General features: G+C 39.6%; 1 protein-coding gene across 3 annotated transcripts in view; it reads left to right on the top strand.

Annotated features, from left to right (window-relative positions):
- Window positions 1-15,422, top strand: part of LOC109080806 (exportin-5-like) — a 199,855-nt gene that overhangs the window by 41,254 nt on the left and 143,179 nt on the right. For all 3 annotated transcript variants that reach the window (XM_042768338.1, XM_042768339.1, XM_042768337.1), the window contains one exon: window positions 2,746-2,931. In XM_042768338.1, the coding sequence (XP_042624272.1) occupies window positions 2,746-2,931 (186 nt within the window). The remainder of the gene's footprint in view (window positions 1-2,745; window positions 2,932-15,422) is intronic.

Below are 15,422 nucleotides of genomic sequence, written 5' to 3'. Positions count from 1 at the left end.
TGATTTCTCAGTTCATGATCCCTTTAAACTTAGCATTCACTTGAAAAGTTAGCCAATATAGATATTAGGCATGGGCCGGTATGAGATTATGACGGTATGATAACCTTAAGCAAAAATTTCACGGTATCACTGTATTGTTTTTACAGCTCTGAAATGTTATTTTTAAATGACTGGGTTAAAAAAAAAAAAAAAAAAAAAAAAAAAAAAAAAAAAAAAAACTATTTTTTTTTCCCCAGCTGGACACAATATATTTTGTTTTTGAGCAACATAGAGAATATTAGAAACAGTAGAATTAAATTTTTTTTCTTTGATTTGTTTCCTAAAAAGAAAAAAATAAAGACATCTTTATTTAACTTAAATCTGTAATTTACAGTTATAAATCTGTACAGTTATTTAATTTTAGTTATATAATTCATATATATACCATTTATATCATTTAATATTATTTAGTTATATAATAAGAATCATACACATATTTTGATTTAACAATAACCCAATTTGAAGTAAAAACAATGTTTTTTTTTTGACAAGCTTTGTGAAATTATACGACATAAACATTTCAGAAGACAGTCAGCTCCCCTCAGAAACACATTCATATAAACCCCTAAATCAATATTGAAGATTTTCTTCCAATAGTTTGTGCATCATGAACAGTGAGTGATCTGCCTGCTACAGTATTTTTCTCTGTGAGTCCATCTTCAGTGTCTCTGGTCTGTGTTAACGGGCATTAACAGACTTCATATTTTCACATAAATTACATTTTGGAAAATGATTGCATTGCAACGCAGTTTGTGAAAGTCCAGAACAGAGAGTTGCAATAAGGCAAAAAACGGCTGGTTGCCGATCACGTAAAGGCCAAAGTATATTTCGGCCGGCTGCGCACCATCGGCATTACGTTATTTTCGTCATCAAGAGGGCTCGCGGACAGCTGCACATCCCGTGGTACTGCACATGTGTCGAGCTCATCCATCCGCGCTCATCTGCGGTTGAGTATACTTTTGAAAGCTGTGCGGACGCGGCTGTGCGTGAGACGGAAAGGAACGCTGAATGTGAAATGTACCTCCTTAAGTTTGGCCATCCTACACACACGTGACTAACCGCTCGCTCGCACCAACAGGGAGAGGAGGGGTCAGAGTTACTCTCTACACTGCACTCAGCCTGAGGGATTCCTACTCTTTCAGTCTTCAAGGAGACATGGAAAACAGCGCATACCGCAGGAACGGTATGATGGAAAATATTAGTGGTTTTGAAACCGTGACATTTTCAAATCGCAGTATACCTTGAAACCGGTAATCGGCCCATGCCTAATAGATATATTTATTAAAATCAATGGCCAGTGCAGGCATTAGCATAAGTCAGCACATGTCAAGGTATTGTTCATTACCACATCCACTACTGGTGTGTCCTTGCTTGAACTTGCTTCATGTGTATGAAAATTCTATTTACACGTCAGGCGGCAAAAGTTTAATGTGTATCACCAATCATACATTATTTAAGGGTTTTCTATTTCTCAGGACATTTATATAGCACCTGCTGTTGTCAAGAATATTTCATAATGCTTCCCCTTTAAATCTGTATAAATTTCAAACTTCAAATTGAGCCTCATAACTAGTGGAAAAATAAGCCTTTGAGCAAAACTTAATTGTTTTATGCCAGTTTTACATAGCCAACACAAATCTTCCCGCTTTCTTCTAAGTCAAAATACTCCCTCGTCGTCCAAGAAGACATTTCTCCTAGTCTGCTGTGACTGAGTGACACAGAGAAAATGACCTCATGCAAGTGCTTATGGAAAAAAAAAAAATTGTTTCGTTTTTGGTTCCATATATACACTTTTCAAAACAATGTATTCTATTTAAAGGGGATTTTTGTAGAGTTTAGAAACCCTTGTTATTGGCAACACTGGTGGCCTTTAAGTAAACTGCAGCCAGCAACTTGTGAGTTCACTCGCTGAATATGATTTAAAGGGATAGTTCACCCAAAATGAAAATTCGATGTTTATCTGCTTAACCCCAGGGCATCCAAGATGTCTGAACTGTCCTCATCACCCTCTTTGTGAGGCTGCTTCTTCTTCATGCATCGTCGTCTTGCTTTACAGCGGATCGCAGACTTATAAGTGCATTACCGACACCTATCTCTCGAATGGACCATTGACACTCTATCTACAATCTCAATTAGGAGTGTCATAAGTCACTTATAAGTCTGCGATAGGTTAAGGTTTAGACATGACATGATAAACATCAAATTTTCATTTTTGGGTGAACCATCCCTTTAATGTCCCGATATATACTCATAGCAAAGTTATTTTTGTGCTTTGCTTAGAAGTAAAACGAACTTGCAAATACCTTTGCAGCAATATACTGTTTAACTATTCAGCCACCATCCACGCTGCTGAAAGCGACATTTAGATGAACGTTTAAATGTGATGCACACTTTCTTCTCAATAACAAAAACACATAGCAACATGGCAGTGGTGAGAGCAGCAGTTAAGAAAGCATCTGATCATAGAGATGTGGATATGTTTGCACTGCAATTCACCAACATTGTTAACAGATGAGGTAAATAAAGTTGCACTGTTGTGGTAGTTGGATAATAAAGTATTTTTGAGACTATAGACTATATAGATCTGCCTATGTTAGACTATTTTTGAATAGTCTCACATAGGCATTTTTGATTCAGTTTGAATTAATAATTTAATCTGCTCTGCTTAATCTTATTTGCCAGATTAAATTACCTTTTTCTCTCCAGGCAAAAGCTCACTGGCGAGTTGGTGTGGCCACTCTCAATACTCTGGCTGGCTACATTGATTGGGTTGCTCTGGTCCACATCACCAATGATAACTGTCATCTTTTGGAGATCTTCTGCCTGTTGCTGAGCGAACCTGAGCTTCAGTTGGAGGCTGCAGAGTGTCTGCTAATTGCCATTAGTAGGAAAGTGAGTGACTGCTGCATTTACATTATAACAAAACTAACTCTTTTCAGCAGCTTTTCTCAAATAATGTTCTTTATATTTTATTTGTTTGTTTGTTCATTCTGCAAGACATTGCTGGCATTTCAGTCTAATTTACATATACCTTTACATATACAATTTGTCAGATTAAGAGCCAATTAAACTGAAAATCACTGTGCAAACCAGGGGTGTCAAATGTAGTTCCTGGAGGGCCACTCTACTACAGAATTTAGCTCCGACCCTAATTAAACACACCTGAACCAGTTAATCAAGGTCTTCAAGATTACTGTGTCTGATATCGCTGACTTGTTTATTTTTTCGCTTATCCCTATATACAGTAGTGTATGTAGTATGTAGTGTACATACAGGTACCTCTGCTGCAGCTTTGTGGTTTCATCGATGGTATATTATTAATTTTTGTAATGCTTAATATTTTTATAATCATTAAATACTATTAAAATACTGGCAATAAAAATAAACACAAATTAAAACACGTTCATAATTGTATGTATTTATTAGTATCTTGAAACTCGTCTGAGCAGCATTTTGCGCTCAGATGACGCTGACCGTTACAATGACATTAGAATGAGCTATGCACAGGCGGTTAACAAATATTTTTAAATCCACCAAATGATCAGCAAATCTGTCATCTTTTGTAACTTAATAATGCCACCTCCTGTAAATTAGTAATACATTAGACTGAGTTAATGCATTCATAATCTATTTGAATATTAATAATGCATGAAATAAATATTAAAGCAGAAATAAGATGTAAACAGCATCTCTCATTCTTCCAGCTCATTGGTTCACCACATAGTATTGTGGGAAATAGGGCTGCAGGGAGTGTACATCAGTTGTACACTCGAAATTAGTGCATTGTGGGTATAAAATGCCGAACGAATGTAGGGAATGTAGTTGTTCACTCAGAATTTTGACAGCACTACAAAATGGCTGACACCCGATATAGTGCACTATATAGGGCAGGGTTCTCAACTGTGGCCTTCGAGGTCCACTGTTCTGCAGAGTTTAACCCCAACCATAATCGAACACACCTGCCAGTAGCTTTCTAGTGATCGTGAAGACGTTGATGAGCTTGTTCAGGTGTGTTTGATTAGGGTTGGAGCTAAACTTTGCAGGAAAGTGGACCTCGAGGGCCAGAGCTGAGAACCCCTGATATAGGGCAGGGGTGTCAAACTCAATTTGTGGAGGGCCACAGCCCTGCAGAGTTTAGCTCCAACCCCAATAAAACACACCTGATCCAGCTAATCACGTCCTACAGGCTTATTTGAAAAATACATGGTTTGTGTGTCGGAGCAGGGTTGGAACTAAACTCTGTTTGACACCCCTGATATAGGGGATAGGGAGCAGTTTCAGACACAGCTTTAGAAACTTCTAGGACCAGAGTTTGACACCTTTGGTGTAAACCTTTGAATCATAAAGCCATATCATAAGCTAATATCAAAATTGATTGAAATCTGGGGGTTGTGCTGTTTTTCATATACCAAAATCATTGATGGTTCATTCTTACCTGTTAGGTGATATGTGTGATACCTGTGAATTGTTCTAGCTAAAGCCTGGCTTGGCGCTGATTGTCCGGTGAGTCATGAAAACGTGCATGATAGTTGGCAGGAAGCAATGGTTGTTAAAAGAAAAAGTTAAAATATTAATGTTTTTACACGCCTATCATTTCACTTCATTGATTCATCCCTGGGGTCAAAGTTACCTTTACCTTTGAGACCACTTTGTGTAATTTTTGAAGCGTCATCTTTTGAGTTAATCTCTAACTGCTTTATATGAACTAGGGCTTTGTATCACCAACAGAGTCATGCTACAATACGTATCCCGATACAGAGGCCATGATATGATACGTATCACGATACGGGACTGCACTAATTTTCACCTCAGCAGAATTTAGTAAAACAGTTGTTTATTAAAGGCCGTGTTGCAGGGTTAATTTTTCAACGAATTTGTGCAATTTGCTTGTTGGTAATAAACATTTAAACTGTTATCCATTGTATTTTATGTTGTTGGGTATAACAAAACGGAATAAAATACGGAAAAGTAGGTACTATCTTACAGCGGTTTGCAACGATTCTCCTTTTCCCCACAATGCATTGCATTACGTCACGTTGGGGAGAGAATTTACCAAAGCCCACCTTGAGAGCATTCAGAGTGACTAGAGAGACGAGTAGTAGACGAGAGTATTCAGATAGCGCAGATTATAGATAAATAGATAGATATAGATGGATAGATAGACTAGATATATACACAGATAGATAGATAGATAGATAGATAGATAGATAGATATCGACCAACAGCGACCAAAACGCACTCACTTCCCTACAGCACCAGCTTTCCAACGCAGTTTCCATGGGACAGCACTGCCCACACAAGCACCAGCCAAACATAGCGACAGACACGCAGCTACTTGCAACAACATTTTCACCGGAGGAAGAGATAAACGCTTAGAAACGCCCATATAGCTAGCATTATGCCTTCTATTTCTAGATGACAAAGACAAAGTTTACCAGTACTATGACACTATGACAAAGGTTACCGGTACTTATCTGAACTAACGCCATGACCACTGCCACTAGATGTGATTTTCACTCTGTGCTATCCAATGACAGTAAAAAAAAAATAATAATTATATATATATATATATATATATGTATATATATATATATATATATACATATGTATATATGTATATATGTATATATGTGTATATATATATATATATGTATGTGTGTGTGTGTGTGTGTGTGTGTGTCGTTATTGTGCACTGCTGCTCGTAGACTAGCTCCAGTGCTCATTGCTGCATTGCTAAATGAAAAGGACACTTCACCAACTCTCCACTCATTCTCCTCGGACCATGCATTTAATTGGCTTTGACGGCCATCAGTTCTTGGCAATTCCTCATTTGCCCTCTCACGTCTGGCTGGTTCAAAATTATAGGGCTGCGGGCCATCATACATGTTGGCTCTTGCCACCTCTTCCTCATCCCAGTTTTTATCGCAACGTTAAATTGTCCTAAAATCGTTTTTTCAACGTGTACAACTTGCATAAACACTGCGTCCGTAGGCAAAATTATCCGTAGGGGCTGTCTTTGTTGTTTCGTGTCCTGTGTGATGTCGCAACTCGGAGTATACTGTTAGGGCATATAGGCGAATTGGGACGCAGTTTGGTACTACAGCCACAGAGGGAGAGGACGCTGGCGCTGTCTGTTCGCCGCTTCTCCACTCGAGTTTTGAGTTTTAATTTGATCTTAATGATTTTATTTTAATGACTGTAACTAACTAGTACGATTCGTCAGAATTCAAACTGGGACTGTTGTATGGATCATACCGATTTAGATGACTCCACTTGACTGGTAGCGGTTGGAAGCAAGTGCCTGAGGCAAACTTTGTATCGAACTAGCCACGGCTTTTCCTAGTTCTGCATGCATTTCTAGCGCTTACAGTTTTGTGGCGCCTACCAAGATCCACTTTTTTTTCCAGCCACATTACGGATGACATTTTGGTGCCGAGTTTTTCTTTTTCTTAACATACTGCCGCGGTGGCTAGCGGTTGACAACAGACGTGGAGTCCGTGCGGCTGGCATAATGAACTACTCGACCACTCAACTGATGGAATATAACAACTACAACACTCCACCCATTACATCCAAATTTGGCCCCATTACATCCACTAAATCGGCCTCGTTACATCCACAGAAGCGCTCGGCTGAAAACTTGTTTACACCCGGTCTGGTGACGCTATCCCCTCCGTCTGCTCAGCTGTTCGCCCTGTCGCATCTCTTCCACGTCATCAGAGCGCTGACACTCTGTGGGTTAGTAACACAGGAGACACTGCAACAGCGCCACACATGGAGATGGATAGAAAAACGTGGAGTGGATCACAGCCTACTTCGGCCAATACAGAGATTTACTACTTCATCCAACTTTAAAATTGAACTGTTTAATGCGCAATCGCTCACTAACAAATCCGGCTTTATACATGATAACATTCGTGACAAAAGTTTGGATATAATGTGCCTCACAGAAACCTGGCAGAAACCAGGTGTTTTTTCTGTTTTAAATGAGACTTGCCCTCCTAGCTACTGTTATCTTCATAAAGCTCGTAGCTCCGGCCGTGGTGGTGGCTTGGCTGTCATCTACCGCAGTCACTTGGATTTGTCCCTTTTGGACATCCCCGAGCTGTCTTCTTTTGAATGTCTGGCATTTAATTGTAAGCCTCCATTCCCTATGACAGTACTATTAATTTACCGGCCACCCAAATCAACCTCAAACTTCATTTCAGAGTTGTACAATTTTCTTTCAACTATCTGTGCAACCTCCTCCAATATAATAATACTTGGGGATTTTAACATTCATGTTAACAATCCTACTTGTCATCTTGCTACAGAAATTTTTGCAATTACTGGACTGCTTAAATCTCAGACAATATGTTGATGTCCCCACTCACATCAAGGGGAATATTCTCGATTTGGTCATTACTGAGTCAGCCCTTTTAACCGCACCATTTGTATATGATCTGGGTGTATCTGACCATAAGGTCATCTCCATGGAGCTGTCCTTTCCGTCTTCCTACATGAAGCCTAAACGTGAAATACGTTTTAGAAATCTGAAAAAGATTAACACAGAAAACATGACCTTAAGCCTTCAACATCTCCTTTCTTCAAATATTTCATCAGTCACTGAATCTGTGGAATTTTATAATCAGACATTGAGCCGCATTTTGGATTTCCATGCACCCGTCAAAGTTAGGACAATTACGTTTTCCCGTTCAGCTCCCTGGTTCACAAGTGACCTGCGAAAAATGAAGGCAGCTGGACGTGCCCTTGAACGGCGGTACAACTCTTCTGAACTAACTGTTCATAAGCTGGCCTATCGGGACCATCAAAAAGCCTATCTGAAGTCAATCAAAGAAGCACGGTCACAGTACTATTCAAATATTATTCAAAAAAGTCCTGGCAATTCCAAAAAAATTGTTTGCCACCATAAATCATCTCCTTAAACCCCAAAGTGCTCCTCTCACAGGAGCTACAGAAGAAAAATGTAATGATTTTATGACCTTTTTTAGAACCAAAATTGCTAAAATTCGTTCCTCTTTTTCTGTTTCATCTCCCTAATCTTTCCCAACTGACGATCAGCAGTCCGGTTCGAGGTTACTTTGCTGCTTCCCAGAAGTTACTCAACCAGAGGTTGAGGACATCATCAAGGGGATGAGATCCTCCACCTGTGCCCTTGATCCCTTCCCTACAGCTCTGGTGAAAGCAAATATTTCTGTTATCAGTCCTTTTATCACTATGATAATAAACCAATCAATTCAGTCTGGTCACGTACCATTTGTTCTAAGAACGGCTATAATCAGACCACTACTCAAGAAACCTACCCTGGACCCTCAAACTCTTGCTAATTATAGGCCGATATCCAACCTACCATTCCTTTCAAAGGTTTTGGAGAAAGTAGTTGCCAGGCACCTTCACGATCACCTCAAGTACAACAACCTTTTTGAAAAGTTTCAGTCTAGCTTTCGTTCCACCCACAGCACAGAAACAGCCTTAGTGAGAGTTACAAATGACCTGCTGATGACAGCTGATGCTGCTTCACCATCACTCCCTGTCCTCCTGGACCTTTCTGCAGCGTTCGACACCGTTGATCACGGTATACTTCTCAACCGGCTATGCCACTCTATTGGACTTAATAACACCGTCTTGCACTAGTTTGAGCCATACCTCACAGATAGATCTGAATTTGTTGCCATGGGAAAGCTCTAGGTCCCGTTTTACACGCTGTTGATTGCGGGGTTCCACAGGGCTCAGTTCTTGGACCTATTTTGTTCATTCTTTACATGTTACCCCTCGGCAAAGTCATCAGTCGTTTGGGAATTTCGTTCCATTGTTACGCTGATGATACACAATTATACATCAAAACTGACACTCATTCATAAACTTCATCAACAATTTTATCAACAGTCACTGCCTGTTTGGAGGAAATAAGGGCATGGATGACTCATAACTTTCTCCAGCTGAATAGTTCAAAGACAGAAGCTATCCTCATTGGTTCCCCTCATCAGATCAGATCATCTTCCATAACCTGCATTACATTCTCTGGCCAGGACATTCCCCTATCATCATTAGTCACCAATCTTGGTGTCAAGTTTGATCCTCATTTAACCTTTGAGGCGCACATTAAACATCTTTGTAAAACATCTTATCTCCACCTCAGGAATATAGCCAGACTCCGCCCCAAACTTACCCTACATGATGCTGAGAAACTCATTCACGCCTTTGTCTCCTCAAGATTGGACTATTGTAACGCTCTTCTCATCGGGATTCCTAGCAAGAGCATCCAGAAACTCCAGCACATACAAAACAGTGCCGCTGGGATCCTGATGAGAGTGCGTAAATATGAACACATCACACCAATTCTTCGATCTTTGCATTGGCTTCCCATTTCTGCCCGGATTGAGTATAAAGTCTCCCTTCTCACACATCAGTGCATCCATGGCAATGCCCCCAGTTACCTTCAAGAACTCCTAACTCCACAGACTTCAGCACGTTCCCTCCGCTCCACAAATACCCACCGGCTCCGTCACCCTAAGACTAAGTCCCGTACAATTGGGGACAGAGCCTTCTGTGCCGCGGCCCCTCGGCTCTGGAATGCTCTTCCTGAACACTTGAGGGCTCCACAAACGACAAATGGTTTTAAAAAGGACTTAAAAACGTATCTTTTTAAAAAGTTTTTCAATGTTTAAAAATGTCTTCATGTTTAATTTAGTTAGTTTTAGTTGGCAGTTGATTTTTTAACTTAATTCTTAGATTGTTTTTTTTTTTTTTTTTTTTTCTGCTTCTATTGTAGCACTTTGAGATTTTCTTTAAAATGTAAAGTGCTTTATAAATAAAATGTATTATTATTATTATTATTATTATATCGATCTAGTACGAGTTCACGGGTGGGAAGTCACGGGTTTGACTGCCGTTCCAGTGCACTTTCACGGGTTTAAGGTTGGAAAAACACGGGTTACGGGTTGCCTGGAACGCGCATCATACTAGGCTGAGGCTACCTTTCCGCCACTTCTCCCCAACGTGACGTCATCACCGAATTGCATAAAAACAAAAACCATTAATACCAAAAACATAAAAAAATGGTCTTTAAGACCATTTTTGAGACATTTTAAAAATGATATACATATCTTGATTGATTTATGTACCCATTAATCGACAGTGGTGGTTAACCTGCAACATGGGCTTTAAATTTTGTATACCATAAGGCCATTGCTAACTATAGGCAGAGCAGGCAGTTGACCTCTGCATTATGAAGGGCCTCCATAACTGTACCACACTATAACAATATAGGTAATGGCTTAGGTTTCATGTTAAGATTGAACTACTTCCGAAGTTTTTTTTAAAAGATGGCGCCTGTATAAGTGGTGAGCCGTCTTCTGCTCTCAGTTCATTGTTTGGTTGTTTTTATTTGCCCTCCTGTCCAACAACTATGTTGAGTCTTTCACATATGATCGTCAGACTCTCTTGGACATTTGTAGTTCCTGTAGTTCCTGTAGTTCCGACGACGACTACCTCTGGACACTACCCCAAGACTTAGGAAAGGTGGGGGTGTAATCGTCAGAATAAAGACCTTCATGAGAGCTGGTTGTCTGGCTGTACTCAGTTCTCTGCCTCGGTCATGGGCTATGGCAGGGTTCCTCAATTAGTTTACACCGAGGGCCGAATTCTGCCAACGATACCAAGCCAAGGGCCACTGACCTACATACATATATATATATATATATATATATATATATATATATATATATATACCCAGTATAATATTCAAAAAACAAACAACAATTATTATTACAATTATTAAATTTTTTGTTTTTGTTAAAATAATCAAAAGATGGTCACAAGATATACATATTCAGATTTTTCCACCCAGTATAATCTGTTTTATTCAAACAATTATGAACATTTTTGCATTTAGATACAGAAAAACTTTGCCTGTTGAATATTAAAAACAAATGAACAAACAAAAAAATCTGGATCTCCATATCTTCCATGCAAATCAACTGTTCCTTCTCATCTCCAGACTGGATCTCTTCTCTCCACTTTCCCTGATTGAAGAATCAATTATTAAATCTGTCAGCATTAATATTTTTATACTTAGATTTTTTGGGGGATCAAACTGTAACACCGTGTGTCCCAAACAGACGTGACGCGATAAAAAGTATTTCCATGTAGTTTTTGTCCTTACCACCCGCGACAGCGACACGTGACAATAAGCGACACGGAATTCTATTTTAGAAATGCTTTTTATTTTCTGCGACTTCGCGGCAGGAACAACATACAAAAAAATGACAGTGATAATCTCAGGTAATGATTATGTGATTTATTCAGTGTTAAAAGTGTCTAATGTGAGTTTGAATATTAGTGATCTTTATAGCCATAGTGTAAGCAAAGCAACAATAGACATTTTACCTCAGATCTTGAAAATAAATTATGCTAAAGCAAACGTTACAACTGAACTCTAACTTGAACTGAACTGAACTGCTAACCAGCATCCATAGAGATGGTATCACTCACTCACTCAAAACTGTTCAAAGTCCATTCACATTTGAATCATCTATTTTCAGTGTCCACTTTTCTTTGCTTAACACTTGCCATGTTTTTGCTGTCACATCGTATATCTACACTGGACGCGACAAAGCATTGCAGATCATTTGAACTTTGTGTCAGCGCGTCATAAATAGAACGAGTCAGCAGTTTTCTGTCGGGGATTTGTTGCGCCGCGCTGCTAGCGCCCGGTGTAGACACGATGTAAGTTAATGTCGCTTTCTGATGCTGCGTTTGAATTTTCATGCCACTTTATTTGAAATTAGCGCGGGCCAAACACTTTTCCGGCCAGCGGGCCGCCTATTGAGGAACCCTGGGCTATGGTGTCTACCACTTTACGGTGCTGGAGCGGCCATCCCCGATGACATGTTGGCTCAAGTCAATCGTGACGGACCCCCCTGCCTCTGTTCCTCCTTCTCCTGTCTCTTTGGCTTTCTTTCTGTTTCCTGTCTCTTTCTCCCTTTGGATTTTCTGTTTATCACCGAGACCTGGGTGAAGGTAGGGGACCTCAGTCCATATTCTGAATTGTTCCAGCCAACTATCACTTTTACAATGCTCCGCTATCATCAGGCAGAGATGGCGGGCTAGCTATCATTGCTAAAGATTCTTTCAGACCTCAATGCCGACTGTTATCGTTGTTTTATTTAAATTATCCCTCCTACTGCCTTCTCTTACACCTGTCTCTGATGGTACACAAGCCCGTGAATATTTTTTTGAGGATTTTGGAAAGCTCTATAATGTCAACCCTCTTTTACAATTAGAGTCTCTATTATCTGATCTTGATGCTGAAAATGATTTTATCATTTTAAATACTGCATGGACAGATATTTAAGGCATTACAGGTTTTTTAAGCTCTTTAAGCCAAAATCTACATCTAAATCGGAGCCATGGGTTGATCATATTATTCGTTCTTAGAGATGCATGCAAGAAAGCAAGTGGAAAAAGGACAAATTACAGATTTCTTATGAGACTGCCTATCGTCATATCAGTATGCTGTTAAGAAAGCCAAGGCTTCCTAATTTTCTAAACTAATTGAGAAACATCCCCACACCCAAAAAGCTCTTTGTTTCTGTTATCAATTCCGTTCTAAACTCCCCAGTAAATTCTCTTCACTACCCGTCTTTGGCACTTTGTGAGGATTTCTCTAGTTGTTTTGGCAATAAAGCTTCAAGTTTGAGGGCTCAGTTTCTGGTCTCTGATCAGGAAATACCAACAGAGATGACTTCACCTGTCCTGTGGACTTCTTTCTGTGTATTCTTTACATTCTGTAAAGGAAGTAATGCTTAAACTTTAACCCTCCTTTAGTTCACATGACCCTATACATCCTTACTATTTGAGACAAATATTTGACATTGTCGGCCCTGGACTGGTTTCGATATTTAACAAATCTTTGCTTGAAGGAGCTGTACCTTCTAGTTTGAATATTGCCACGATTACACCTGTACTAAAGAAACCCTCACTTGAAACCTCTATTTCATCAAATTTTCATCCGATCTCCATTTTGACATTTATTTCCAAGATATTGTGGAAAAAAACAGTTTTTACAGCTCCAGACCTTTTCTGACTGACAATCATATTCTTGAAGTTTCAGTTGGGGGTTTAAATCATTAAAATATTTTCTTACCAATAGACATTTCTCTGTAAAAATAGGGCATTTCTCCTCTTCTCTTCGTAATCTATCCTGAGGTGTGCTTGAAGGCTCTGTTTTAGCTCCGGTCCTTTTTTCCTCTTTATCTTCTCCCTTTGGGTTCCATTTTTTTAAACATAAAATCTCATTTCATTGCTATTCCGATGATATGCAAATCTATATGCCTGTGTCTAGGAAAAATAAGAGTGCTCTAGGCAACCTAACTGCATGTCTTGAGGATGTGAAAGCTTGGCTTGCAAAGACTTTCCTTTTTCTGAATTTAGACAAAACAGAAGTCATTGTTTTTGACCCCTTAGAATTCAGGCCAAGAAATCACCTTGACCTTGAATCTTTAAATCAATTCATCTCTCCCCAAGTACACAATCTAGGTGTGATGGTTGACAGTTGCCTCAAATTTGACAAGCAGATTAGCGCGTTCATTGGGTCTAGCTTTTTCTTTTTTTCGTTCTCTATCGAAAATAAAATCCTTTCTTCCGAAGCGCTCCTTGGAGATTGCTATCCATGCTCTTATTTCCTCTTGCCCGGATTATTGCAATTCACTCTATTCTGATATATCTAAGTCCCAAACGGCACGCTTACGGGTCGTTCAAAATGCTACGGCGAGATTCCTGGAAGGAAAGAGGAGATTTGATCACCCCCCTTCTGAGATCCCTTCACTGGCTTCCGATTAATTTTAGAATTGAGTTTAAAATTTTATTACTGGTGTATAAATCATTACATTTTTTAGCACCTTCTTATTTGTCCGACCTACTTCACCGCTACTCTCCCACCAGAGGCCTTAGATCCAAAGATAAACTCCTTCAGATACCCAAAACCCGGCTAAAATCGAGGGGTAACCGAACCTTTGAAGTTGCCGGCCCGACACTGTGGAACAAGCTCCTACTCTATATTAGACCGTCTTCCACTTTGTCTGAGTTCAAGTCATGTCTCAAAACTTATTTATTCTCTGTTACTTTTAGTTAATTAGGGTGTTCTGTTTTAACTGTTTTGCTGCTATTAGTGTACTTAATTTTTTATTTTATTCTAACTTGTACAGCACTTTGGTCGGCCTGTGGCCATTTTTAAATGTGCTTTATAAATAAACTGAACTTAAGCTTGAATATTGTGAGATACCTCACTTTATGTTATCAGAGAACCGGGGTTACGTTAGTTACCAAAAGTTCTCTTTCTAACATTTGTTCGGTATCTCGCTATGGGATACAGACCACCCCCGTATTGCCGATATGCTGACAAAGCAGACTAAATATGACTATAATCTGGATTATACCTCTCTGACCCAACTCAAGTGGTTAAAGCAGATCAGTATAGTCTGAAAAATTCGACCCTAAAGTAAAATGGAATTACCCAAGTCCAAGGAACAAGTCAAGTCACATTTATTTATATAGCGCTTTAAACAAAAAAGATTGTGTCAAAGCAACTGAACAACATAAATTAGCAAAACAGTGTGTCAATAATGCAAAATGACAGTTAAAGGCAGCTCATCATTGAATTCAGTGATGTCATCATGCAGCTCAGTGCAGTTTAAATAGTATCTGTGAAATAATTTGCAATCAAGTCAACGATATCGCTGTAAATGAAGTATCCCCAACTTAGCAAGCCAGAGGCGACAGCGGGAAGGAACCAAAACTCCATAGGTGACAGAATGGAGAAAAAACCTTGGGAGAAACCAGGCTCAGTTGGGGGGGCCAGTTCTCCTCTGACCAGACAAAACCAGCAGTTCAATTCCAGGCTGCAGCAAAGTCAGATTGTGCAGAAGAATCATCTGTTTTTGTGGTCTTGTCCCGGTGGTCGTCTGAGACAAGATCTTTACAGGGGATCTTTACCTCAGGCTCTAGTCCTGGTCTCCGCTGTCTTTCAGGGCTGTAGAGGTCCTTTCTAGGTGCTGATCCACCATCTGGGCTGGATATGTACTGGATCCGGGTGACTGCAGTGACCCTCTGACTTGGATACAGACTGGATCTAGTTGCTACGGTGACCTCGGAATAAGAGGGAAACAGACTAATGTTAGCGAAGATGCCACTCTTCTAATGATGTAGCAAGTACATAAGGTGTTATGGGAAGTGTTCCCGGTTCCAGTTTACCTAATTAATGCAGTTTAAAAATCCTTTAACCGATTTGGATATTAGAAGCATATTAGTGTGTTATGTGTAAACCAGGTTAAAGAGATAGGTCTTTAATCTAGATTTAAACTGCAGGAGCCAGTGCAGTGTTG

The sequence above is a fragment of the Cyprinus carpio genome, chromosome A13, assembly GCF_018340385.1.
Source record: "Cyprinus carpio isolate SPL01 chromosome A13, ASM1834038v1, whole genome shotgun sequence".
Lineage (NCBI taxonomy): Eukaryota > Metazoa > Chordata > Actinopteri > Cypriniformes > Cyprinidae > Cyprinus > Cyprinus carpio.
This window is presented reverse-complemented; position numbering and strand designations above follow the sequence as displayed.